The sequence below is a fragment of the Nycticebus coucang genome, chromosome 9, assembly GCF_027406575.1.
Source record: "Nycticebus coucang isolate mNycCou1 chromosome 9, mNycCou1.pri, whole genome shotgun sequence".
Taxonomy (NCBI): domain Eukaryota; kingdom Metazoa; phylum Chordata; class Mammalia; order Primates; family Lorisidae; genus Nycticebus; species Nycticebus coucang.
Window position 1 is genome coordinate 35,312,175 of NC_069788.1, and position 25,147 is coordinate 35,337,321.

The window sequence follows — 25,147 nt, forward strand, 5'->3', positions numbered from 1 at the left end:
CCTGGTTCCCGCAAGTTCCTGAAGCAGAGGAGCGAAGGAAGGAAATTGAGTATTGCAATCCTAGGAAAGATCCTTGCTCCCGGTTGCCTGGTAAGGGGTTAAAGCAGGAGCGAGACTTTAGGAGAGGTGGCATAGGGCGAAAGGGAAGAGATTGGAATAACAGAGGGCAGAGGGGAGGACATTGAAATCGCCCTTCACTGAACCATTTTCTTTCCTTAGAAGACTAGACCCAGAGAAACGGTGAGTACTGTGCCCCAGGCTAGAAGTCAGGAAACATGAATTCTAATTCTTGAATTCTAATTCTTTAATTCTGGTTTTGCCATTAATGTGTTGTGTGACCTTGGGCAAGTGCCTTCTCCTCTCTGAGCCTTAATTTCCTCTTCTTTGCAGTGAGGAAGTTGACTGGACAATCTCTAAGGCTCTGCACTTTGGGTATAGGAGGCAAAGTCACAGACCGCAGGCCAGGCTGAGCTACTGCAGGCAGCCTATCCCTTCATGCCATCCACCCCACACTGTTTTTCCCTGCATCCTCTAGAAAAGACCGGAAAGAAACTGACATTCATTGATTTATTCATTCATTTATTCCTGGATACATCCATTCCATAAACAGGTCTTAGGTAGCTACCGTGTGCCCTATACAAAAAAGAAACACAATTTGGGCGGCGCCTGTAGTTCAGTGGGTAGGGCGCCAGCCCCATATACCGAGGGTGACGGGTTTGAACCCGGCTCTGGCCAAACTGCAACAACAACAAAAAAAAATAGCTGGGCATTGTGGCGGGCACTTGTAGTCCCAACTACTTGGGAGGCTGAGGCAAGAGAATCGCCTAAGCCCAAGAGCTGGAGGTTGCTGTAAGCTGTGACACCACAGCACTCTACCAAGGGTGACAAAGTGAGACTCTGTCTCTAAAAAAGAAAAGAAAAGAAACACAATTTCCTACCCTCAAGAAGCACAAAGTCCAATGGTAGGGAAGGATATGGAAACCAATCATTATAGAAGGTGACAAATGCTGGTGGCGCCTGTGGCTCAGTGAGTAGGGCGCCAGCCCCATACGCCGAGGGTGGTGGGTTCAAAGCCAGCCCCCACGAAACTGCAATAAAAAAATAGCCGGGCGTTGTGGTGGGCGCCTGTAGTCCCAGCTGCTTGGGAGGCTGAGGCAAGAGAATCGTGTAAGCCCAAGAGCTAGAGGTTGCTGTGAGTCCTGTGACATCATGACACTCTACCGAGGGCAGTAAAGTGAGACTCTGTCTCTACAAAAAAAAAAAAAAAGGTGACAAATGCTATGGATGATCAATCTGTGTGTATACAGTCACTGTGGAATCCTACTGTGTGTCATAGGACATATAGGTCATATGCTAGCGCTCATAGTCCTAGAAGTCAGATCCTTCCTGTTCAAAAGTCCATGGAGGATGCGGGGGAAAGGGGATGGGTAGGAAGTTAGCTTGAAGCAAAGTATGGATATCTGGTCTTAGGGAATAGGGTACAAGCACACTGATCTGCCTTAGATGTTCCTTTCCCTCATCTGGGGCAGGAAAGCCACTGCCTCCATCCCTCCAGTCCCATTCTTGATTCTGCTTCCATTTTCCTACTCTTCCTTTTCCAGGCAAGGTGAAGGTGGCTCTCTGTCCCCTATCTCCACCAATTGCTTCAGAACTATCCAACCTCTGTGGCTTTCTCCAGGTCACTGAGTCCATTCCCCCTGGCAAGGTCCTGAAGAGGCAAGATCTTGTTCACTCCCATGGTAAAGGATGAATCTCACTTGGTGTCTCCAATGGCTTACATTGGCTCACTCCAATGTCTCCCACCCATGCTCTTCAGGAAGTCTTCCTCACAGCCAACTCCATACCCTCTTATTCTGGTTTCAGTGCAGTCAACCAAGTTCAATCCTCCCTGCAGATGGAGAGCAGAGGTCCTAACTCTGGCCTTTCCTAACTCACATAGGATCCTTTCACATTCCCCATTTAGTTATTGTATCTTCCTGACACTCACACTGCTTTCCTGTCTCCACTTCATGGGGCTTTGGAGGAGAGACAGCACAACTCTTTTGGTCAATTCTGGAGTGTCCAAGAGACAAAAGACCACCTCTGCCTTCTCCATTCAGAAACACACCTTTCCCTGGAAGGTCCAGGATGAGAGGTGAACGGAGGATGGGGGACTGGAAGGAGCCAGCTGACCAGGTTGGTCATCATGGAAACCAAGCCTGTGTTCTGAAGATGAGCCTGCTGAGGTGAGGGGAGTTGGGGAGTGGGGGCACAACAAAGAGAAAAAACCCAGAAAACCCCAGTAGAGAAAGACCAAAGGGACTTCAAAGAAGACTGGAGTGAAGGAGGCAAAATCAGGTCCCTAATTACGCTGAGGCCTGAGGCAGTCCCAGGTCATCCTTCCAGATAACACTGTAATGGTCCCTCACTCCATTCCTGGAGTGGTAGGAGGGCTTCCTATCAGAGTGCAGGAGCTGATGCTAGAGGCAATGGGTGACTCAATGCTGACCTCATGTGGCCATTAAAGGGGCTGCCACACACCTGCTGTGGCTCAGGGCTGGATACCGGAGCACCTGGCTGGGATGGAGTGGGTTTTTCCTTAAATTCAACCTCTGTATGAATTAGAACAGTCTCTGCACACTTTTGAGTTCTTGTGTCCTTGAAGAGGGCTCTTCCTCATGTAGTTTAGATCTTCATAAAGGAAACTGTCACTGAAAAAAAATGTAAGAGTTTTGAATTAAGTCGGGAGAAGCCGGCTCTGCACTTTCTGACTGATCGTGGGCAAGTCAACTCACTTCTCTGGGCCTCATCTTCTCAACATTAAAATTAGTATAGTAGTGGCCAGGTGTGGTGGCTCACTCCTATAATCCTAGCACGCTGGGAGGCCGAGGTGGGTGGATTGCTTGATCTTATGAGTTGGAGACCAGCCTGAGCAAAAGTGAAACCTGTTTCTAAAATATAGCTGGGTGTTGTGGTGGGCACCTGTATTCCCAGCTACTTGGGAGGCTGAGGCAAGAGGATCACTTGAGCCCAAGAGTTTTAGGTTGCTGTGAGCTGTGATGCCACAACACTCTAATGAGGGCGATAAAGTAAAACTCTGTCTCAAAGAAAAAATTGCTATGGTAGTGTCAGATTTTGAACCCAACTGATCTGGGTCTGGAGTTTATGACTGTACTTTTGTTCCAGACTTGGAGAATGGGAGAGGCACATATCAGGGTAGGAGATTGAAAATCAAATTGAAAATGTGAAATCACATTGAAAATCTGAAATCTCACTTAGCCCAAGGGAAAGAGATGCCTCAATTTCCTTGGGCTTTCCCCCCCCCTCTTATCTCCTGCCTCAATGCTCATCACATCCTCCCCATTCTGCCCCTCCATGGGGATGGAGAACAGGGAGTCATCTCCCCTGTTCTTGCTCCCATCACCCTCAGAGACTAGGTTCTGCTCTTCTCATCCTTCTTCCCTTCCCATTCCCAGTTCAAGTGGGAACCTTCCCTGCCCTTGCCCAATGAATAGTTGGCTCCATTACGTGCCCTCACAACACCCTGTTCTCACTCTTGTTTTAGTCCAGTGACTCTGAGTTGTAATTGCCAGGGAGCTTTATGAAGGCTGGGATTATTTGGAGGGAGGGTGGTGACTATCATTGTTACTGTGGGAGTTGATTTTGCTTCCAGTAGAGAGAACAATGTCGGACAAAGAGGAAAGACTCCATACATGTTTGTCAGATGGGTGAATGATGGATGAATAAAATGAGGTTGCAGAGGGGATGGCACTGAGAAAGCAAGTATTTTTTTTTTTTTTGAGACAGCCTCAAGCTGTCACCCTGGGTAGAGTGCTGTGCCATCATAGCTCACAGCAACCTCAAACTCTTGGCCTTAAGCGATTCTCTTGCCTCAGCCTCTCAAATAGCTGGGACTACAGGCGCCTGCCACAACACCCAGCTATTTTTTGGTTGCAGCCGTCATTGTTCTTTGGCGGGCTCCTGGCTAGATTCGAACCTGCCAGCTCAAGTGTATGTGGCTGGCGCCTAGCTGCTTGAGCCACAGGCGTCAAGCCGAGAAACCTAGTTAATGGCCATCTACACTCACTTTACCTTCCTTTCTCCAAGGCTGGATTTGGAAAAGATAGATGTTCCCTTGGGGATGAAACTCCAAGAGCGTTTCTGGCCTTAGGTTGATGACACTTGGAGTGAACAAGAAAGGAGTAAATCATAGGGCACTAGTTTGGGGCTCACCTATAAGTTTGGGGTTCTCCCACAGGCATCTTAGGGCCAAGGAAAGCAGGGACAGGGAAAGAGAAAAGATGTTTTAGGGCTGTGGCTGTGGTGGGGACCTGAGCAGAGATCAGAGTCTCATGTCTGGGACCTCCCCATCCCAGGCCCGCTATGAAGAACTAAACTTCTCCCTGACTGCTGGGGTAACCAAATACTGTAACCATCAGAGGCCAGTATTTCACCCTGTGAGGAAGAACAGGACCACTCTGCTCTTTAGACAACAGCCTGCTTGAGGAAATTCACTTTTCAAAAACATATCCTTATGTCCAATTGTAAGTGATGTGAGAAGTTGATACAGGAGACTCTATTCAGGAGCCAAAGGAGAACTGCTCCTTTAAAGATAATGGGTGTCAGGGTGGCACCTGTGGCTCAAAGGAGTAGGGCGCCAGTCCCATATGCCAGAGGTGGCGGGTTCAAACCCAGCCCTGGCCAAAAACTGTAAAAAAAAAAAAAAAAAAAAAAAGATAATGGGTGTCCTCTTTCCCTAAACACTCCTGGGCACTGATAGGGGAAGATGAGAAAGCAAGAGAAATTAAAATAAATGGGCAGGGGATAGGAAGCCATGCTACCTGGTCCCACCACCCACAAGACCCCCAACTTATGCAGACAATAAATATTATTTCAAAACAAAAGAATGAAGAAATACAAGAAGTGAAAAAAGAATAAACACGTGGAACTAATGAATGGAATGGAGGGAGGGAGGGGAAAAGAGTGAATGAATGAATGTATGAATGACTGAATGCATGAATGGGTGGTTAAATGAATCAAGGAAGGAGTGAGTCAGGACTCAGTAACCATACGCAGAGGCCGGGATAAGGGGGATTCCAGAGGGGCGGAGCCTCTGTCCGGAAGCGCGGGTCCTGAGCAGGTTGGGGCGGGGCCAGTCGGCGCGCGGCTACTTCGTTGGTCCGAGGGGCGGGGCGAAGGGAGGACCAAATTGGGCCGCCGGCTGCCCCGAGTAACCGCCGTGGTGGAGCAGCCCGGCGCCGCAAACCTTGTCTTCGCTTCTAGCCGACCCCTTGGAGCCCCACAACCCGGGAAGGAGGCCGCTGCCGGCCGGGCGCCCGCTCTGCTAGGCGGACTTGCAACCCGGAAAAGCGGCGCCCCGGAGCCCGGAGTTCGGAGCAGGATCTGCTTGGACCGGGCCCCCGCGGGCCGGTGCCGCGGGCATGTCGGAGGCGCGGAAGGGGGCCGACGAGGCGGACGAGAGCCAGTATGATTCCGGCATAGAGTCTCTGCGCTCTCTGCGCTCCCTACCCGAGCCCACACCAACCCCAGCCTCCGGGCCCTCGGATGGCGGCGGCCCCCAGCCTTGGACCCATCCTCCGGGGACCGCCAAGGAGCCTCAGGAGAAGGAAGACACGGATGGGGAGCGTGCTGATTCCACGTATGGCTCCTCTTCGCTCTCTGAGCCCCTGTCCTTGCTTGGGGGCCTCGAGGCTGTGGACCCGGCCCCACACCCATCGCTGCCTCCCACAGGGACGCTGAGCCCTCAGCAACTGGAAGCCCTCACTTACATCTCTGAGGACGGAGACACGTAAGTATGGGGGCTAGGCTGAGGGGAGATGCTAACTCTGGGCCTCCCCAGAAGCCCCAGGAGGCCGGGGACGCCACTCCGCCACGAGGCTCCTTCAAGGCTCCCTCCTTGGAAAACAGTAGTCCTCACTCTCCTCTTCCAAACTCGAAACTTAACTCCCAGCCCACTTTTGAGGTCAAACCAGGCCTAGATTAGAAGACCGGGCATTGTTGCCCTGCCCTCCTTTTTGAGGGTGGGCAGAGCTGGAAGAACCTTTACCCCGGCACCTGGAATCCCAGCCGGAATCTTGGAAATCTACCAATAATACACCCCTAGGAAGAGAAAATTCCCCTGACCAGTCCAGTTTTTTTTCTTGCTGGGGGAGGGGGCATCCTTGTTTGCTCAATATCTGGGATTCCCAGCTCCTGACCTCAGAAATCCCTGTCTCAAGGAACAAGAGGTGCCAGTTACAGGTTACCAGTTGAGGCTATGGGTGGGGGTGCCACTAGGGTGCAGGGTTGGAGCTGGCCTAGAGGAGGAGAGAGTGAGCCAGGATGGGGCACTTTTGCCCCAGCAGACAAGTCAGGCAGCTGGCTGCCTGAGCTTACTTCCTCCTCTGCTGAGAAAGGGGAAGTGAGGGCTGGAGTGAGCCTGACATCTTCCACCTTCCAAGCCCCCCAAGTCTTCTTCACTGTCCTGTCTGACCCTGTCATTTTACCCTTCCTCTCCCAGGCCCATGTGGAGTTTGGTGGGGACTGGGCCAGAGGGCAGTTGAAATAAGAGGCATTTGTGTGGGATGGGTTGGCCAACTGAAGACTTAGCCCCCAGAAGAAAACACTGACATAGCAGGAAGTAGCTGGGATTTGGGGAGTAAAAAACACTAAGGAGGCAGGGAAGGGGAGTGCTGGAGTCTCAGATCAAGGAGGCTGGAATAAAATGGGGCAGAAGAGGCAAGAGGTGTCTGTCCTAACCCACTCTTTGGAGATGGAAGTGTCCTAATCCTGGGTGACCATTGACTCACCCCAGTGGTTGGAAGAGGAATGAGCTCAGTTCTTTTTGTACTCTGTGCCTGGGTCACCAACTCTCAGGCCCAGAAGTCCACGGTTTTGGGGGCTCAGTGCAAGATCCCTCTGGTGACCTTTGATCCAGGAAGTGGGGACTTTTGTCACTGCCTTCTTTTTGTTACCCTCTCAGCCCCAGCCTTTTCCATCTCTAGTTAGAGACTAGTGTGTCTGAACTGGGTGTGTGTAGGGGAAAAGTGTCAGAACTCCCCAGTAATTCCCTGGAGAGGAGGGGGACACTTTCCTCCTTTGGAAGTGTCTGGGCTGTGGTAGGTATGGAAGTGGGAAGAGGAAGTGGGAGGAAGGGAGACTGGGGAAGAGAGGGAGGTGGCTGCAAGAATGTGACCCAGAGACCAGGCCCTGGCCGAGGGGATTTCCAGAGTGGTTCCTCCCTCCCTCCATCACTCTCTCCTGGGCCTCTCCTGCTGCCTGCCCCAAAGCCTACCCACCTGCTCCTACTGGAGCTTCCCCTTCCCCAGCCTGGTCAAGCCTTTTAACCAAGCTACTCCCTTCCACACAGCACAAAGGCCCCAAGGCAGCTGTCACAGCCTAGACCCTTAGCCCTGGCTTTCGTTTTCTCCACCTGATGTGGGGAAACCCAAGACTGAAAATTCCCCTCCCAGTTGCCCCCCTTCTAGATAAAGGCTCTCCCCCCCCCCCCAGCAAACACATGCTTTCTACACTGCACAGACACTCCCCTACTTTCCCCCAGAGGTGCACAGAGGACTGGAGGTACCTCTGCTGAGGCCCCACCTGGTCTGTGCTAAGGATCATCCCCTCTGTACTCCCCTGGGAAGGGAAACAGGACAGGATGCTGCACTGTCTCCTTGCCCCTCTTCCTGAAGCTTCTGTTTCTCTCCCTTAGAATGTGTAGCATTGAGTCGCTGGTGGAGGGATGACCCTGTATCTCTCTTCTTCTGTTCTCCCTTTTGGTGAGAGGTGGGGAGCCCAGCCCTGGAAACCCCCTCTAGACTGCTTCGGCAGCTTTCAGTTTGCCTTTGAGCTGCAGCTGGCCTGGCAGAGCCCTGGGGGAAGAGGAGAGTGGGTGTGGGCAAGGTGGACAGGAAGGTTCCTGTCCTGTCAGCACTCTGCCCACATGCCCACCCAGGTCAGGCCCTCCTGAAGGCCAGTGATGGGAACTTGGAACTCCCACCCTCAGGATTCTCGGCTTCCCACACTAACCCTTCACTTCCTGGCCCACATTCTCACTTCCTGCACCTACCCTTTGGGTAGCTAGACAGGGGTTGGTTCTTCCTTCTAACCCTGAGACTTCAGCCCACCCTTTCTGGATGGAGTCCTGACTCTAAGCCCTGCCTCTGTTTCCCTAGCCTGGTCCACCTGGCAGTGATTCATGAGGCCCCAGCGGTGCTACTCTGTTGTCTGGCTTTGCTGCCCCAGGAGGTCCTGGATATTCAGAATAACCTTTATCAGGTAAGTGGAGAGAGTGGGCTGTGCCCATTTCTGCCGTGGCAGCTATCCCATCGGTCACACCAGAGTCCATAGTCTACTCATTCAGGAAACCATATGCCAGACACTGGGCTAGAAGTTGAGGATACTGACATGAGTAAGTCTCAGCCTCTACCTAACAAGGTGCCTGAAGCCTGGGCTGGGGTGCCAATACCTAAATATACACCACAGTGACAAGAGTTGTGATACAGACACCAGCTGATGTGGGGTCCAGTGTCTTTGTGAAGCAGCCAGGGAAGGCTTCATAGTATTGGAGATAACATCTGAATGGAGACTCAAAGGAGGAGTTTATCAGGTGGAGACTGCCTCTGTCTTTCCTCCTCCAATCTAACTTCTACAGTTTAACCGCAAGGGATAACACAGGTCTCCCCAAAGGGTAAGGGGCTAGACTCTGCCCCTGTATGTCTTTTCTCCAGAGGATAGGGGACCTACAGGAAAAGCAGGGGCCACTTTCTTCACTCTGCTTCCAGAATTGGGGTCCCAAGAGTTGGTGGGGGCATAACAGGAGGAAGGGCTTGGTAATATTTCCTTGGAAGACCAGGGGTATGGCCTTTATAGGCTGCTTTCAAAGAAGGTGCTGGGCAGCTGTGCCCACCCTAGCAAATTCCAAAGGTGAGAACATGTTGCAGTGGCCTGTGACCCTCTCTTTGTGCCTGCAGACAGCACTCCATCTGGCTGTACATCTGGACCAGCTGGGCGCAGTTCAGGCACTGGTGATGAAGGGGGCCAGTCGGGTGCTACAGGATCGACATGGTGACACAGCCCTGCATGTGGCCTGCCAGCGCCAGCACCTGGCCTGTGCCCGCTGCCTGCTGGAGGGGCAACCAGAGCCAGGCAGAGGACCATCTCACTCCCTGGACCTCCAACTGCAAAACTGGCAAGGTGTGGGATGAAGAGGGCATAGGAGCTAGGGACCCCCACTCTTAGGGAAGAGAAGGTCGTGGTATTTGATGCCCCTCCAGCTCTAAGCACATGTCTTTGCTAAATGAATCAGTGACTGTTTTTTTGTTGTTGTTTGTTTGTTTTTGAGACAGAATCTCAAGCTGTCCCCCTGGGTAGAGTGCCATGGCGTTACAGCTAATAGCAACCTCAAACTCTTGGGTGTAAGCAATTCTCTTGCCTCAGCCTCCCAAGTAGCTGGGACTATAGTGCCTGCTACAACACCCATCTATTTTTTTGTTGCTGTTGCAGTTGTTGTTGTTTCAGCTGGCCCGGGCCAGGTTTGAACCCAGCAGCTTCAGTGTAATACAGCCACACCCTACTCACTGAGCTACGGGCGCCACGGCCCCAGTGACTGGTTCGATGTAGAATTTACCCAGTACCTACTCTGTGCTAAACAGAAAACTAAATCTTGCCCTTGGGATAGTCAGTGTAATGGAGATTAGATGAACGCATTTATTCATTCAGTAGACATGTACTGAGGGTTCTTTATGTGCCAGATACTATCCTAGGAGCTAGGCTTGCATCTAGCCTAGCTAGAACAAAACAGAGAAAGATTAGGCCGGTTGCAGTGGCTCGCCTATAATCCTAACACTTTTAGGAGGCCAAAGTGAGAGGATTGCTTCAGCTCAGGAGTTCAAGACCAGCCTGAGCAAGAGCAAGACCCTATCTCTACTAAAATAGAAAAACTGAGGCAAGAGGATCACTTGAGCCCAAGAGTTGGAGGTTGCTGTGAGCTGTGACACCAGGGCAACAGCTTGAGACTCTGTCTCAAATAAGAAAAAAAAAAAGAAATAATTAGCTAGGCATTGTGGAGGGGGCCTATAGTCCCAGATACACGGGAAGCTGAGGCAGAAGGATTGCTTGAGCCCAGGAGTTTGAGGTTGCTGTGAGCTATGACACCACAGTACTCTAGCTTGGGGACAGAGTGAGACTCTGTCTCAAAAAAAAAAACAAACAAAGATTGAAATAAATATAAGAAGTGAATTATATAGTATCAAAAGGAAGTACTATGGGAAAATGAGGAGCAGAGCTAGGGGAATGGGAGAGTTAATGTGATTTTTAAAACAGGTGGTCAGGAAAGGTATTGTGGAGCCACGGACATTTGAACAGAGACTTGAAGGAGGTTAAGAGTGCAAATTTGAATTAGATCTCTATTACTAAGCCAGAGGGGTATGAGGTGGGGTCCAGACCAGAAAGGATATAGCAAAAAGCCCAAGGGAGCATAGAGGAGGAAGTAGGCCCTGGGGAAGGGCTGGGGGCATGAGGATCTCACAGGGCATTTCAGAAAAGATAGCTTTTGGCCTGGGCTTAAAGGCAGGAGACAGGAACTTTACAATGCATGTATGGGAGGTATGTGTATTGGTATAGAGGAGGGCATGATTTTGGGGAGTGTCACTCAGCAACCTGATCCCTGAAGCATGAAGGTTTCAATAACATGACTCTGAAAAGGTGGAAACTTTGAGTTCCTTTCCCCTTAGACTTTTGAGGGGGTTTTTGGGTGTGTGTTTTAACAGTCCTGTGATTAGCAACATTGAGTGGGCAGTTGAGTCCCTTGGGGCTAAGGGGTAAGGAGGTCCCTGAAAAAAGGAAGAGAAGGAGTTGGTGAACGCAGATCAGCAGCCCCCACCCTCGCCCCATCCCAGGTCTGACCTGTCTCCACATTGCCACCCTGAAGAGGAACCAGCCACTCATGGAACTACTGCTTCAGAATGGAGCTGATATTGATGCACAGGTGAGGCAACCAGGCAGGGTGCTGCCTGGCCCAGGGCCTGCCACCCACCTGGCTGGGTCCCACGTCCTTTGCCCAGCAGTCAGAAGCCGTGGCGCTCATCTCCGTACCAGAGCCCAGGCCTACTACACTGCCTCTTGAGGGCCTTGATGACATCCTTCTTCCTCTCCAGGAGGGTACCAGTGGGAAGACAGCATTGCACCTAGCCGTGGAAACCCAGGAGCGAGGCCTGGTGCAGTTCCTGCTCCAGTCTGGAGCCCGGGTGGATGCCCGCATGCTGAACGGTTGCACTCCCCTGCACCTGGCGGCTGGCCGGGGCCTCAGTGGCATCTCATCCACTCTGTGCAAGGCAGGTGCTGACTCCCTGCTACGGAACGTGGAAGATGAGACACCCCAGGACCTGACGGAGGAAGTAAGAGGCATATGCTCTGGTTTGCTCTCCAGGGTCTCCCATACCCATAGCAGAAACAGTGCTGTCATTAGCTGAAAGGGTCAGGGTGTTAGGAGTTCTAGGGTATAACTAGCTTCTATGAAACTCACCAACTGTGGGACCTTAGGCCAGTCTCTGCCCTTCTCCAAGCCTGTTTTCTTAGTTCGTCAGGACCAGAGAGTTCCTTCAGGGGCTCTGCAGCTAAAGGGAATCAGTAAAGCTATCCAGATGAGAGATAATGGGGTGGTAAGGACTGTGAGCCATGCCTGAGGATCTCTGTACTCAGCCTCAGCAAAGGCAAAGAGTAAGAAGGTAGGCATGAGGCCAGGTGCAGTGGCTCCCGCCTGTCATCCTAGCTCTATGAGAGGTTGTGCCTGGTGGATCACTTGAGCTCATGAGTTATAGACCAGCCTGAGCAACAGCAGACCCCACCTCTGAAAATAGTCAAGTGTGGTGGGTGCCTGTAGTCCCAGCTACTTAAGAGGCTCAGACAGGAGAATCACTTGAGCCCAGAAGTTTGAGGTTGCTGTGAGCAATAACACCATGGCACTTAAACCCCAGGATGACTGAGCGAGACTCTGTCACAAAAATAAAAAAGGTGGGCACCGTGTTTCCAGGTCTTAGAATTTTTGAGAGGTAAAACCCAGATTTTCTATATAGTCTTTCTTATTTTTAAATGTTCAGTGTAAAAAAAAAATGATGTTTTGTGAGTATCTTTCCCACTCCCTCCCAACAGCAACAACAAAAACCCCAGATTCAGGGGCTGGATCACCTCTTAAGGTCCCTCCGAGTTTAGGTATTCTGGCATTACCTTAAAAAAGGAGGGCTTGCGTAAGGCCTCAGGGCTCACAGAGGGTCTCTTATTCTGGGGATTAGTGTAAAGAATTGTTCCCTACTAGTCTTCACCTGTCATTTGATGGGGAGGGAATGGCCTGACAGGTTTCCCCAGTCCTCCCTCCCAAGCTGATTTGTCCCATGTCTCTGATCTTGCCTCTCCATTCTCCTTCTCAGCCCCTTGTACTTTTGCCGTTTGATGACTTGAAGATCTCAGGGAAGCCACTGGTGTGTGCCAATGGAAGCTGCTGACAAGTACCAACTGAAGCCAGGGCAGGGGCTGGGGCCTTGGTAGCTCCACCTTTTACCATCTGGAAGCTGAGTTCATAACTGCTGCAGTTTGGACCCAGGCAATGTGCCCTTTTGGTGTCCTAGGGACTGCCAAGGCCAGAGTCTGGGACCAGTACAGTCTGGAGGGATTACAAGTGAGAGAGCCAGTCTGGAAGAAAGAGCTTCCCAGGTGGATGGAGATTCTTGGAAGACCACCAAAGCCCCACGTATCTTGGGTGAAGCCTGTCTACCTGTCTTGAAGATGGCAGGGGCTCTTGTTTCTACCGATGTTGGGTCAGCCTGAAACTTCCCACCAGTGGGAAAACCAGTGGACTCTCTGAGAAGAGACTCAAAAAGGATCAAGCAGGGCCCTAACAGGTCCTATCTTATTCCTGCTGAGGACTCTAAAATACTGTTGTTTAAAAAGACTTCACACAGAAGTCTCTTAACTAAGCCTTTGGGGTGGGGAAAACTCAGTAACATGACACTAAAATGGAAGAGACTTTTAAAAAGATTTTCCCTTCTAGAATTGTTTTGTGTGCATGCATATCTGTGTGCATTAGAGATTTTTAGACTGGGCTGCCCTGTGACCTTGTAGTTGAGGCAGAGAAGGAAATTGTCCTCGGAGCACAGGAGGTACTTGGGGGCAGGGGCAGGCAGTAAATAGTTCTCAGGCCTTTGTCTAGCACAGACCCTTGCCTTTCCTGTGTGGCAGAAGGAGAGGAGGAGGGATGAGAAGACACAGACCCTGGAGGCCTCATCACTGCCCTGGAGGCTGCCATCTGGGGAGAAAGGTAGTATAAGGAGGCTAGTTAGAAAGAAGGTGTGACTTTCTACATTTTTCCTTCCATTCCACACCTTTGAGGCCCTGCTAGGTCAGGCCTATCCTGACATGAAAACGTGAAGGAATAAACCAACATAGTTGCTGGCCACTTGGAACTTTTAATCTAGTGAGTGAGACAGCCATTAAAGTAACATACAAATAAATAATAAACAAGTTGCTGTGGTGCTGTGAAGGGAAAGAATAGTGGGAAGGAGAACAATGGGGTGGGTGGAAGACCATGCTTTGGGTAGTCCAGGGACCCCTGTTTGAGGAGTGCAATCTCAAATGGGCCGGGCTATAGGGATGAGTAAGGGAAGGGGAGCACAGCATTTGGGGGAAGGCCTTCAGTGGGCTAGAGGAACCGACAGCAGGCCAGGGGGGCCTCTACAGGGGGTAGGTCATGCAGAACCTCAAAGGTCATGGAGAATGGTGGGGGGGGACAGAATTGCTGGCCCCGCTGAGAAAGGAAGGAAACATCATTCTGTCAGAAAACAGGAAAAGCACAGCCTAATGTCCCGTCTGCAAGATGACAGTGGTCATCACTACCTCTGGGATGCCCATGAGGGTCAAGGGTGACGACAAAGTAGAAGAAAGCATGGGACCCTCCAGGGTGACGGGCTCCTCGCTTTCTCTCCCAGGTGCCACTTACCTCCCCGGAACCGGGCCGCGTCTGCCTCCGGGCCGCGCGGGGGCGCTGTGGCGCAGCGGCGGTCCCGGGAGCTGAGCGGTCGCGGTAAGGGGCGGAGGGGCGGCTGCGGGGAGGGAAGCGGGAAGAACGCAGCACTTCCGCTAGCCGCTAGCCGCTAGCCGCGAGTTCACTGGCTGCTCCCGGAGGCGCCGGCGGGAGCGGAGGGCGCGCGCGGCCTGGGAACTAGCATTCCCTGGCCCCCCTCTGTCCCACGCTGCCTGGACCATGGACACCAGGTGGGGGGCTAGGGCAGCGGCGAGCCCACGTGACCGAGCCCCCTGGCCACGTGACTGCTGCACCTCGGCTTTGGGGGCCGGGTGGGGTCCCGGCTGCCGGGCGGTGGGCTGGCCTAGCGCTGCTCCGACCCAGCGGGTATGGGGGCCGTGGCGTGGTCTTGTGCTCTTCAGGGGGCTTCGGGAGTGTCCGGCGGAGGAGCTAGGGATCCTGGAGCTCTGGAGACGTGGAGGGCGGGGAGGAGGAGGGGGCTCCGCCTCTGGCCTGAGCAGCTGGCGAGCACTGGACTGAACAGAAGGGACCTGTGTGGCCGGAGGGGCGGGTCCGCTCCCGGGAAGGAGGAAGCCCTGCCCAGCCAACGCTGGCTCCCCCCAGAGAGAGAGCCTCTTTGTCCCAGCTAGGCTGCAACGGAGGGGGGCGGGGAGGAGACTCTGGGCTCTTCTACGGTGTGGTCCCCTCTAGAGGGCTAAGGGGATGAGGAACTGCATCCTGATCCTTAGGTCCACTGTCCCTGCAGGTGGTGGGCAGTGGTGGTGTTAGCAGCGCTGCCCTCCCTGGGGGCAGGCGGGGAGACTCCTGAAGCCCCTCCAGAGTCATGGACCCAGCTATGGTTCTTCCGGTTTCTGGTGAATGCTGCCGGTTATGCCAGCTTTATGGTACCTGGCTACCTCCTGGTGCAGTACTTTAGGCGGAAGAACTACCTGGAGACAGGTGTGTGAAGAAAGGGCGGGCAAGCGGGTAGGAGGGGGTTGGGTGCGATCCAAAGGACTAGGACTTGGACAGGGAAGAGGGAGGCCAAAATAAGTTTGGACAAGAGGGCAGGCTGGTTGTCCTGGGAAAGATGAAGTGCTATAGAGATGATTTTGGCCTTGACTTTGTGTCTTCTTCAGGCAGAGGTCTCTGCTTTCCCCTGGTGAAAGCCTGTGTGTTTGGCAATGAGCCCAAGGCCTCTGAGGAGGTTCCTCTGGCTCCTCGGACAGAGACATCAGAGACCACTCCCATGTGGCAGGCCCTGAAGCTACTCTTCTGTGCCGTGGGGCTCCAGGTAGGTAGGTAGGTAGGCAGGCAGGCAGGTGGGTTCTGCTTCTCTTCCAGGGTTGGGTCCTGGTGGGCAGGGACTCCATGAAACCAAAGTTTCCATCATACCTGTCTCAAAGATTTGTGAGTTGGTACGTTGTGTCCCCCTCTCCTCAGGGGTACCCTGGACCACCATCTTGGAGGTGTTGGCGGGTGGGGAGTTGTTTTTCTTTCCTCATCCTCTTAACCCTCTAGCACTGGTACTGAAAGTTAATTCTATGCTATTATTTCATGATTTGTAGTGCAGAAGAGGGGCCTTCTCTTGCCCTTTTTTCTGTGATTTCTACTGTGCCATTATTGGACTCCTCTCCTCCCCCACACTTTTGTGTCTCATGTACTGTAAACTGATAAAAAGTTTGAGGGGCCATTCAGCCTTGCCCCAGTTCCACATGCCAAAGGGATGCTAGATGCTGACCATAAATACTTTGGATGCAATAGGCTGTAACGTACCCATACTGTGGGAACAGAGAAAATCTGGGCAGTCTCAAAGTTTTTCATGCAGTCTTTATTCCCTACAAGATGAATCCAGACTGGGTAGGGGAGAGGCTACTGTCACACAGGAACCAAATAATGTTATGCTGTCCTTTAAGACATCCTGAAGAACAGGGTGAAACTTAATTGTTTCTGGTTTATTGTCGTCTCCACCCTCCTCCACCCAGGTGTCTTACCTGACTTGGGGTGTGCTACAGGAAAGAGTGATGACCCGCAGTTACGGAGCCACAGCTACATCACCAGGCGAGCACTTTACAGACTCACAGTTCCTGGTGCTAATGAACCGAGTACTAGCACTGATTGTGGCAGGCTTTGCCTGCATCCTCTGCAAGCAACCCCGGCATGGTGCACCCATGTACCGGTATTCCTTTGCCAGCCTGTCGAATGTGCTTAGCAGCTGGTGCCAGTATGAAGCTCTCAAATTTGTCAGCTTCCCCACCCAAGTGCTGGCCAAGGCCTCTAAGGTGATACCTGTTATGCTGATGGGAAAGCTGGTGTCTCGCCGCAGCTACGAACACTGGGAATACCTAACAGCTGGACTCATTTCCATTGGGGTCAGCATGTTTCTGCTGTCCAGCGGACCAGAGCCCCGCAGCTCCCCATCCACCACACTCTCTGGCCTCATCTTATTGGCAGGCTACATTGCTTTTGACAGCTTCACATCAAACTGGCAGGATGCCCTATTTGCATATAAGATGTCATCTGTGCAGATGATGTTTGGGGTCAATTTCTTCTCCTGCCTCTTCACAGTAGGCTCACTGCTAGAGCAGGGGGCCCTACTGGAGGGGACACACTTCATGGGACGACACAGTGAGTTTGCTGCTCATGCCCTGCTTCTCTCAGTTTGCTCTGCATGTGGGCAGCTCTTCATCTTCTACACCATTGGGCAGTTTGGGGCAGCCGCTTTCACCATCATCATGACTCTGCGCCAGGCCTTTGCCATCCTTCTTTCCTGCCTCCTGTACGGCCACACAGTCACTGTTGTTGGGGGGCTAGGGGTGGCTGTGGTCTTTGCAGCCCTCCTGCTTCGAGTCTATGCCCGGGGACGTCTGAAGCAGAGGGGAAAGAAAGCTGTGCCTAATGAATCCCCTGTGCAGAAGGTGTGAAAGGGGGGCTGAAGGGTGTAAAGATCCTCACCATGCTGGTATTCCTCTCCTACTGTAACTCATCAGATGCTGGTTCCAGGGCAAAATGCAGGTGTTTTCTCAGTATCAGACCAGCTTTGTAGCTGTGGGTGCCAGGAAGGAGCCTTCCCCTTTTGCCTTAAGCCACCCATCCTCCCCTGGGCAGTCTTTCCAAATCCCAGGGTTGATAGTCCTTGGTGTAGTGGGGTGGAGGCTGCAGAGGGCAGAGGTGCCTTGCACAGCTCCTCTCCTCCAGGTTTCCTGACATCTTGCCCTGGCTGTTGGCTCTGCCACTTTTCATTCTCCCTCCTCTGCAGATACCTGTACTTCTTACTCCAGTGAGAAAAGCACAAATGGTATAGGCTCCAAATGCTGCTTTCCCAGGAGGGTAAAAGATGGTGCTGTGCTAAGGAAGGGGGAATAAAGCCCAGCCCAGCAACACGACCCCATGTTCCTGGATCCTTAGGCTCTGCTCTCTGAGCCAGTTGCAGGTTTTGGTACTTTGGAAATGTAACTTTTTGCTCTTATAATTTTATTTTATTAAATTAATTGCCGCAATGGACTTGTTCCTGTGTTTAGGTTGACTGAAAAGGAATGAAAGGACATTACATGGGTAAACTGAAGTACCATTTGCTACATTCCAATGAACCTTAATACAACATACATATATAAATACATACAGAAAAATTTGCAAGGTAAGAGCTGGGGAGGGGGTAGAGAAGCTAAGTAAAGGCAGCATTATATCCACTTTACAAGGGAGAGCAGAACTGTATAAAACTGCATCTTCTTTATTCTGCATACTTTAATTCCAAAATAAAAAAACAATACACAACACCCACTTGGTCAAACTCAGGCAGGAATAGGGCTTGAGACCTTAGTTTCCTGCCTTACACCCAAGGACAGTCAAAGAAAAAACTAGACATCAGCAGAGGAAGCCAAGTGGGACATGGCCACTCAAAGGCTGTGGGAACCATGGGTAACACTATACAGAGGGCAAAATGCTTCTAAGTATAAACTCCTAATCTACTTCTTCCATGCGAGATGCATCCTCATCACCTTCAAGGGGTGGGATTTCATCAGGAACAGCAGTACTGGGTTCCTCTGCTGTCACTTCATCTTCATCAATGCCTGAAGGAAGAAAGCCATCGTGAGACCTGACCCAACAGCATTAAGTCAAATCTGTCCCAACAGACCAGTTCCACAACTCCTTGACACTTCACTACCACCATTGCCACTTACCTAGGCCTAGCTTGATCATGCGATAGATGCGGTTGGAGTGGGTCTGGGGATCCTCAAGGGAGAAGCCAGAGGAGAGCAGTGCAGTTTCAAACAGCAGCACCACCAGGTCCTTGACAGCCTTGTCATTTTTGTCCGCCTCAGCCTTCTGCCGCAGCGTCTCCACAATGGGGTGGTCAGGGTTTATCTCCAGGTGTTTTTTGGCCATCATATAGCCCATTGTGGAGTTGTCCCGAAGCGCCTGGGCTTTCATGATCCGCTCCATGTTGGCTGTCCAGCCATAGGTACTGGTCACGATGCAGCAGGGTGAAGACACAAGCCTATTGGAGATTGTCACCTATGGACAGTCACACAAACATTAAGTTTTCATTACATCAATTAGTAGGTAAAAGTGACAGTATTTAGTTTCTACTCAGAAGTAGCTCAAGGAGACTGGGTATAGTGGGTCATACCCATAATCAACACTTTCAATGGCCAAACTGGGAAAAGCCCTTGAGCCCAGAAATTCAAGACTAGCCTGGGCAATACAGCAAGACCTGATCTTACTACACTGAGTAGCTGTAGTTCCAGGTGCTCAAAAGGCTAAGCTGGAGGACTGCTTAAATAAAGCAAAGCTGTGACTGCCACTGCTTGCCACCAACCTGAGTAGAGCAAGATGCCATCTCAAAGGGGGAAGGGGTGACAGAGGTTGCTCATTCTAACAATCTTAGCACTTTGGGAGGCCAGGGCAAATGATTACTTGAGCTCAAGAGTCCCAGACCAGCCTAACAAAGAGCAAAATCCCATCTCTATTAAAAATACAAAAAATAGCTGGGTATTGGTGGCAGGCACCTGTAGACCCAGCTACTTGGGAAGGCTGAGCCCAGGAGTTTTTGCTATGAGCTATGATGCCATGGCACTCTACCCAAGGTGACTTGAATGAGACTATTAGCGAGGCCTAACAGTTGCCAAATTTTATAGAAACAACCATATACAGGCCAGGCATGGTGGTTCACGCCTGTAATCCTAACACTGGTAGATTGCCTGAGCTCACATGTTCCACCAGCCTGAGCCAAGAGTGAGATCCCAGCTACTTGGGAGGCTGAGGCAACAGGATCACCTGAGCCCAAGAATTTGATTGCTGTGAGCCATATAATGCCAGGACACTCAACCCCAGGGTGACTAAGACTGTCTAAAAAAAAAAAAAAGGTCAGGCACCCATAGCTCAGTGGTTAGGGTGCCATCCACATACTCCATGGCTGGTGGGTTCAAATCAGGCCTGGGCCTACTATACAAACAACAACAAAAAAGCTGGGCATGTGGTGGGTGCCTACAGTCCCAGGCTAGGCTAGAGTATTGCTTGACCCCAAGAGTTTGAGGTTGCTGTGAGTTAAGACACCACAGCACTCTACCAAAGGGTGACCAAGTGAGACTGTCTCAAAAAAAAAAAAAAAAAAACCATAAACTTGGCTAGCAAAGAAACCAACAGGTAAGAAGGCTCTAAATAGACCATGCCTAAAATCCTTAACTGTGTAGCAATATGGGATGATCCTGAGGGAGGCTGTCCCAAAGCATACAGAATACAACCTAGTCACAGAACTGCTTACCTTCTCGACTTTCTTATCCAAGATTTCTTTCATGAGCTTGCAGAGGTTCTCAAACTTTGCCTTGCTCTCTTCCATTTTCTTCTTCTCTTCCTCATCCTCAGGTAGCTCTAGGCCCTCCTTGGTAACTGAGACCAGGGTCTTCCCATCAAACTCCTTGAGCTGCTGCACGCAGTACTCATCAATGGGCTCAGTCATATATACCACCTCAAAGCCCCGCTTCCGCACTCGCTCCACAAATGCAGAGTTGGCCACCTGCTCTTTGCTCTCACCTATAGTTATTAAATGCAACTCAGAAACCAAAATGCCTCATACTGCCAGTTCCCAGTACCCTGAATGTGCCTCCCCCCCCCCCCGCCCAGCCCCTCAAAAGGCTTTAATCAAATCAGACCAAGGCTCTAACACACCAGTGATGTAATAGATGGACTTCTGTGTTTCCTTCATGCGAGAGACATACTCTGACAGAGAAGTCATCTCATCTCCAGACTGGGAGGTATGATAGCGCAGCAGCTCAGACAGGCGTCGCCGGTTAGTGGAGTCCTCATGTATTCCAAGCTTTAAGCAGTTTTTTAAGAGAAAAAAACAAACTTAACTAGAAATAACCTAACTCTGTAAAACTCTCTGTAAAAACTTTATCAAAATTAAGTAATCATTAAGTTTGTCTCCTTACCTTCAAATTTTTAGAGAATGCCTCATAGAATTTTTTATAGTTCTCCTTGTCTTCTGCCAACTCAGAAAAGAGCTCAAGGCACTTCTTAACAATGTTTTTACGAATCACTTTCAAAATTTTGCTCTGCTGAAGCATTTCTCGGGAGATGTTCAGGGGCAGATCCTCAGAGTCAACCACACCACGGATGAAGTCTGCCATCAACCAAGGTAGAAAAACTCAGTAAAGACAGCTAGGCCAGAGCTAGGCCACCCAGATACAAACAAAAGACTCTACTACTCTGGCTCGGCGCCTGTAGCTCAGCAGCTAGAGTGCTGGCCACATACACCGGGGCTGGTGGGTTCAAACCCAGCCTGAGCCCACCAAACAATGACAACTACAACAACAAAAAATAGCTAGGCCTTGTGGCGGGTGCCTGTAGTCCCAGCTACTTGGAAGGCTGAGGCAATAAATCACTTGAGCCCAAGAGTTTGAGGTTGCTGTTGAGCTGTGATGTCACAGCACTCTACTGAAATTACAACATAGTGAACTTTTTTTTTTTTTGAGACAAACATTTAGAAAGCTCTTTTACTCCCTGAACCTCCTGTTACTATATTGTGAAGAACTGTTGTAATTTTCTGGGACATGGACTTCAGTAGAATGCTGAAGGCCTAAAATGGAATTCCCCAACTAAATTAGGCCAAAAAGGTATACTTACTGAGATACTCTGGTATCAACTCATCACAGCTGTCCATGATGAACACACGACGGACATACAGTTTAATGTTGTTCTTTTTCTTTTTGTTCTCAAAGAGGTCAAAGGGAGCCCGACGAGGAATGAAAAGCAATGCCCTGAATTCCAACTGACCTTCTACAGAAAAGTGCTGAGAGGAAACCCAAGAGAAGCCATTAGAATATTTCAGGACAAGTATACAGCCCCCACACCAAATTACTTGAAACAAATAATTTACCCCTAGGGCTCAGGAAGGATTGATAAGGTATTATCGGTAGCTCCTGAGGACCCCAACCCCTAAATCAATCTCTAGTGGTAACGGCTATATAAAATCCTCTGGTGAGAGAACAGCCACTTTCAAATCAGAACCCTACTTGTGTAAAGCCGTCGTTACCCAGATTTCCACCAGACAAGAAAGTGAGGTAAGGACAGAATTTTTCCACCATCGCAGTTATCAGTTAAGTAAACTCTACACAGCTGCATGGCTTTCATCAGAGTTCTTCTCAGCTGCCAACCAGTTGGGTAAGTTCCACATGCCTACAATCTGCCAACACCCTTCTACCTATTTCTCACTGAGACAACATAAAAGGCTTCTTTTCTTACCTTGACTGCCAAGTGGTCTTCCCAGTCATTGGTGAGGCTCTTGTAGAATTCTCCATACTCCTCCTGGGTGATGTCATCAGGGTTTCTGGTCCAAATGGGCTTGGTTTTGTTTAATTCTTCCCGATCAATGTATTTTTCCTTAATCTTCTTGGTTTTCTTTTTCTTATCCTTACTGCTGTCATCCTCCTCATCTGAGCCCACATCTTCGATCTTGGGTTTCTCTTCATCATCTTTATCTTCTTCTTTCTCACCTTTCTCTTCTTCTGCCTCATCGTCACTGATTTCCTTCTCTCGTTCCTTCTCCAACTAAAGTACCAAAAGTAGGTAGTTAGTTTGGAAATACAAAATACCAGGGAAAACAAAAGCCAGAGACCCTGAGGTTCTCCAGAACAGAAGGTATCTTGCACTGAAAAGGAAAAGGGCTGTACGTTCATACTCACATAAAGGGTGATGGGATAGCCTATGAACTGGGAGTGCTTCTTCACTACTTCTTTGACCCGCCTCTCTTCTAAATACTCTGTCTGGTCTTCTTTAAGGTGGAGGATCACTTTGGTGCCCCTGCCAATGGGCTCACCTAGAAAAAGCAATCGTTAACAGTATAAAGAAGTGAAAATAAAAGCCAAACTGCTTTATAGACAAATAGGCTGCTCAAAATTTCTACTATTGATTATTCTTCCACAAAATTCCAACTCAGCCACCTTGAAACAGGAAAGCCAGCTTACCATGATCAGCACGCACAGTGAAGGAACCCCCAGCAGAAGATTCCCAGGCATACTGTTCATCGTCGTTGTGTTTTGTGATCACAACCACTTTCTCTGCCACCAGGTAGGCAGAATAAAAGCCAACACCAAACTGCCCAATCATGGAGATATCTGCACCAGCCTGCCGGTAAGTTTTTTAAAGTCAATCTCAAGTTTTGAAGAAACAGCAAGTCAAAGAACGTTAATGAATGTGTACCCAAACTGCCACATACCTGAAGAGCCTCCATAAATGCTTTAGTACCAGACTTGGCAATGGTTCCCAAATTATTTATGAGATCAGCCTTGGTCATACCAATGCCTGTGTCCACCAAGGTCAGAGTTCGTTCCTGAGGGTTAGGGATGATGTCAATTTTTAACTCTTTACCACTGTCTAACTTGGAAGGATCTGTCAGGCTCTCGTAACGAATCTTGTCCAAGGCCTAAAAATAATACAAACGGTTAACTTATTTTTGCTCTCCAAGTCCATCTCTTCTCCCCTCAAAAATCTGGTTTTCTCAAATAGGCCTCAATGTTGACTGCCCTTTAACCTGAAGTTTAAGGACTATAATTAGTTACATCACCCCACTTGTGCTGAACATACCACTGCCCTTTCAAGCTCAAGATGGCCACAAAGGTTAAGGCTTGTATTTCTGATTTATCCCTTTCAAGGAGCAGCCCCCACGGAACATCAAATCATTCCTGGTCCTCCTAAACTCAGTAGTTCTCAACCTTCCCAATGCCTCGACCCTTTAATACAGTTCTCCATGTTGTAGTCACCCCCAACCATAAAATTATTTTTGTTGCTACTTCATAACTGTAATTTGCTACTGTTATGAATCGTATTCTAAATATCTGATATGCAGGATGTATTTTCATTGTTACAAAGGCAACCCACAGGTTGAGAACCACCATCCTAAATTGATCAAAAAATAAATACTACATGGGGACAAGACATGATTGCAAGAGGGACTTTACCTAACAAATGCAATCAGTGTAAACTGGCTTACTGTGCCCTCAGTGAATCCCCAATAAAAAAATAATAATAATAAAATAAATACTATAACGAAGAACACCAGAACACTCACATCAGAAGCATTAGAGATCAACTCTCGAAGGAAGATTTCCTTGTTGGAATAGAAAGTATTGATGATGAGCGACATAAGCTGGGCAATTTCTGCCTGAAAGGCAAAAGTCTCCACCTCCTCCTCTCCATGGTGCACTTCTTCAGGCATCTAAAATAAAAATCATCAATAATTACAAAGGAACTTGATAGCCTCATACTTCAAGTTCACCTGTTTTAATTGTTGAGACATTAGAAACAGGAGTTCAATAATGTGCATACATTCTCAACAGACTAGGAAAAAAAAACCCTTTTTCTTCAAAGACCTCAGGCTGCATCTTAGGTAGGAAGAAAAAAGGCTAAAAGCATTCAACTCACTGTTAAGTCAGGTTTTTTGGAAGCTCCAGCCTCTTCTCAAGAGTGATGACCAGCAGCTTCAGCATCACCTGGCAGCTCCTTACATAGTCAGAAAGTGGGCCCCAGGGCAAATACCAAATACCAGGTAATCCCCACAAGCATTTATTTGTAAAAAAATCACCAACTACAATTCTTGTTTGATCTGGGTGAGGATAAAATGACTAGTTTAACAAAAAACTTGCAGTGATTTTTAAACTCTTCTTCTTTAAGCATGTAAGTACAGTGAATGTACAGGATTGCTGCCCCACAAGGCAAGGCAGAATGAAGTCCGAGATTGCAGCTATTCCGCCTAAAGGGCAATTAAATCAGGACAAAGAATTGATGAGGCGAAAACGCCACCATAACTCCTCACCGCACCAACTACAGTGTGTAACTACATCTAACACAAGAAAAATGGTGGCCAAAGTCGGCGGGCCGACCCCGGACAAGCGTCGGCGAGGACACGCGAGGAGGGGGCGTCGCCGCGCATCCTCCGTTTGCCCCAGCATCCGGGAACTGGGGCGGGGCGCCAAGATCCAGAAGCTTCCAGAACAATCTCGGTTATCAGGGAGAGGCGGGGGAAGAAGAGCATGCATTTCCCAGAGCCTGCCTCCTCCTTGCCCCTCCTCCTGCACCTGGACAGCAAGAACGATCTGGAAGGAGGGAGCACTAGAGGCCTGAGAAGGAAAATGTTTCTGTCACCACGGACTTCCACAGAAACAAAGCAAGCAATACCACTTTCAAAAACGCGTCCACTAATAAGAGGTGAGCGCCGCTGGACCGTGCTGAGTCACCCCAAGCGTGCACCCACCACCACTCTCTGGCGCCCGGTAACGCGTCCGGAAGTGGAGGGGCAAACATGGCAGCGTCCCGGGCCGGCGCGGTCACCACGTGCAACAGCCCACGGCCCTGGCCCCATCTGCCGCCCACCTAACCCAAGGCTACTTGCCGGTTCGAGAAAGCCCCGCAGGAAGCAGGTCAGAAGCCCTCGCCTAACACTACCCCAGAGAAAAATCAGCAGCCCATAGGCCTTAAAACGGCATCTGCGCCTTCTAAAGAAAGCACAAAACCCTCATGAAAAAGCACTCAAGGATGAGAAGAGTGGGCGAGAAAACCGCGGCCTTACCTTGAAGAAATAGAGCTAGAAGTACTAGTAATCAGGTGGGTCGGGGCTATCAGACTCGCACGCAGCACCACAGCTACGCAGGGGAT

At 50.1% G+C, this 25,147-nt stretch overlaps 3 protein-coding genes across 4 annotated transcripts; 2 read left to right on the forward strand and 1 right to left on the reverse strand.

Moving 5' to 3' along the window:
• Positions 1-5,166: 5,166 nt before the first annotated feature.
• NFKBIE (NFKB inhibitor epsilon) lies at positions 5,167-13,573 on the forward strand. Its single transcript, XM_053602103.1, has 6 exons — positions 5,167-5,788; positions 8,157-8,259; positions 8,955-9,177; positions 10,881-10,969; positions 11,139-11,378; positions 12,408-13,573. The coding sequence occupies exons 1-6, from the start codon at positions 5,421-5,423 to the stop codon at positions 12,480-12,482; spliced, it is 1,098 nt and encodes a 365-aa protein (XP_053458078.1). The 5' UTR covers positions 5,167-5,420; the 3' UTR covers positions 12,483-13,573.
• Positions 13,574-14,065: 492 nt separating this feature from the next.
• On the forward strand, positions 14,066-17,500 carry SLC35B2 (solute carrier family 35 member B2). 2 transcript variants are annotated; one of them, XM_053602101.1, is made up of 4 exons: positions 14,066-14,247; positions 14,763-14,956; positions 15,136-15,290; positions 15,982-17,500. In XM_053602101.1, exons 1-4 carry the CDS (start codon positions 14,237-14,239, stop codon positions 16,918-16,920), a joined length of 1,299 nt encoding a protein of 432 aa, XP_053458076.1. In that variant the 5' UTR covers positions 14,066-14,236; the 3' UTR covers positions 16,921-17,500. The 2 variants fall into 2 exon arrangements, with proteins under 2 accessions (XP_053458076.1, XP_053458077.1); XM_053602102.1 differs by lacking the exons at positions 14,066-14,247; positions 15,136-15,290 and having other exon boundaries at positions 14,876-14,956.
• A 206-nt stretch (positions 17,501-17,706) lies between these two features.
• HSP90AB1 (heat shock protein 90 alpha family class B member 1) lies at positions 17,707-25,077 on the reverse strand. Its single transcript, XM_053602100.1, has 12 exons — positions 25,062-25,077; positions 23,565-23,711; positions 22,713-22,919; positions 22,462-22,621; positions 22,180-22,313; positions 21,740-22,045; positions 21,122-21,287; positions 20,428-20,618; positions 20,165-20,312; positions 19,761-20,029; positions 18,178-18,511; positions 17,707-18,066 (listed from the first exon to the last, which is right to left on the reverse strand). Exons 2-12 carry the CDS (start codon positions 23,709-23,711, stop codon positions 17,957-17,959), a joined length of 2,172 nt encoding a protein of 723 aa, XP_053458075.1. The 5' UTR covers positions 25,062-25,077; the 3' UTR covers positions 17,707-17,956.
• Between the last annotated feature and the right edge of the window lie 70 nt (positions 25,078-25,147).

Excerpts from the sequence above, each read along its gene's own strand:
- HSP90AB1 (XM_053602100.1), bottom strand. The coding sequence starts at position 23,711 with ATGCCTGAAGAAGTGCACCATGGAGAGGAGGAGGTGGAGACTTTTGCC. Across the intron at positions 20,030-20,164 it reads GTCCATCTATTACATCACTG|GTGAGAGCAAAGAGCAGGTG; the intron begins GTGTGTTAGAGC and ends TAATAACTATAG. Across the intron at positions 18,512-19,760 it reads TGGATAAGAAAGTCGAGAAG|GTGACAATCTCCAATAGGCT; the intron begins GTAAGCAGTTCT and ends GACTGTCCATAG.
- NFKBIE (XM_053602103.1), top strand. The coding sequence starts at position 5,421 with ATGTCGGAGGCGCGGAAGGGGGCCGACGAGGCGGACGAGAGCCAGTAT. Across the intron at positions 5,789-8,156 it reads ATCTCTGAGGACGGAGACAC|CCTGGTCCACCTGGCAGTGA; the intron begins GTAAGTATGGGG and ends CTGTTTCCCTAG. Across the intron at positions 11,379-12,407 it reads CCCAGGACCTGACGGAGGAA|CCCCTTGTACTTTTGCCGTT; the intron begins GTAAGAGGCATA and ends TCTCCTTCTCAG.
- SLC35B2 (XM_053602101.1), top strand. Across the intron at positions 14,957-15,135 it reads GAAGAACTACCTGGAGACAG|GCAGAGGTCTCTGCTTTCCC; the intron begins GTGTGTGAAGAA and ends TGTCTTCTTCAG. Across the intron at positions 15,291-15,981 it reads TCTGTGCCGTGGGGCTCCAG|GTGTCTTACCTGACTTGGGG; the intron begins GTAGGTAGGTAG and ends TCCTCCACCCAG.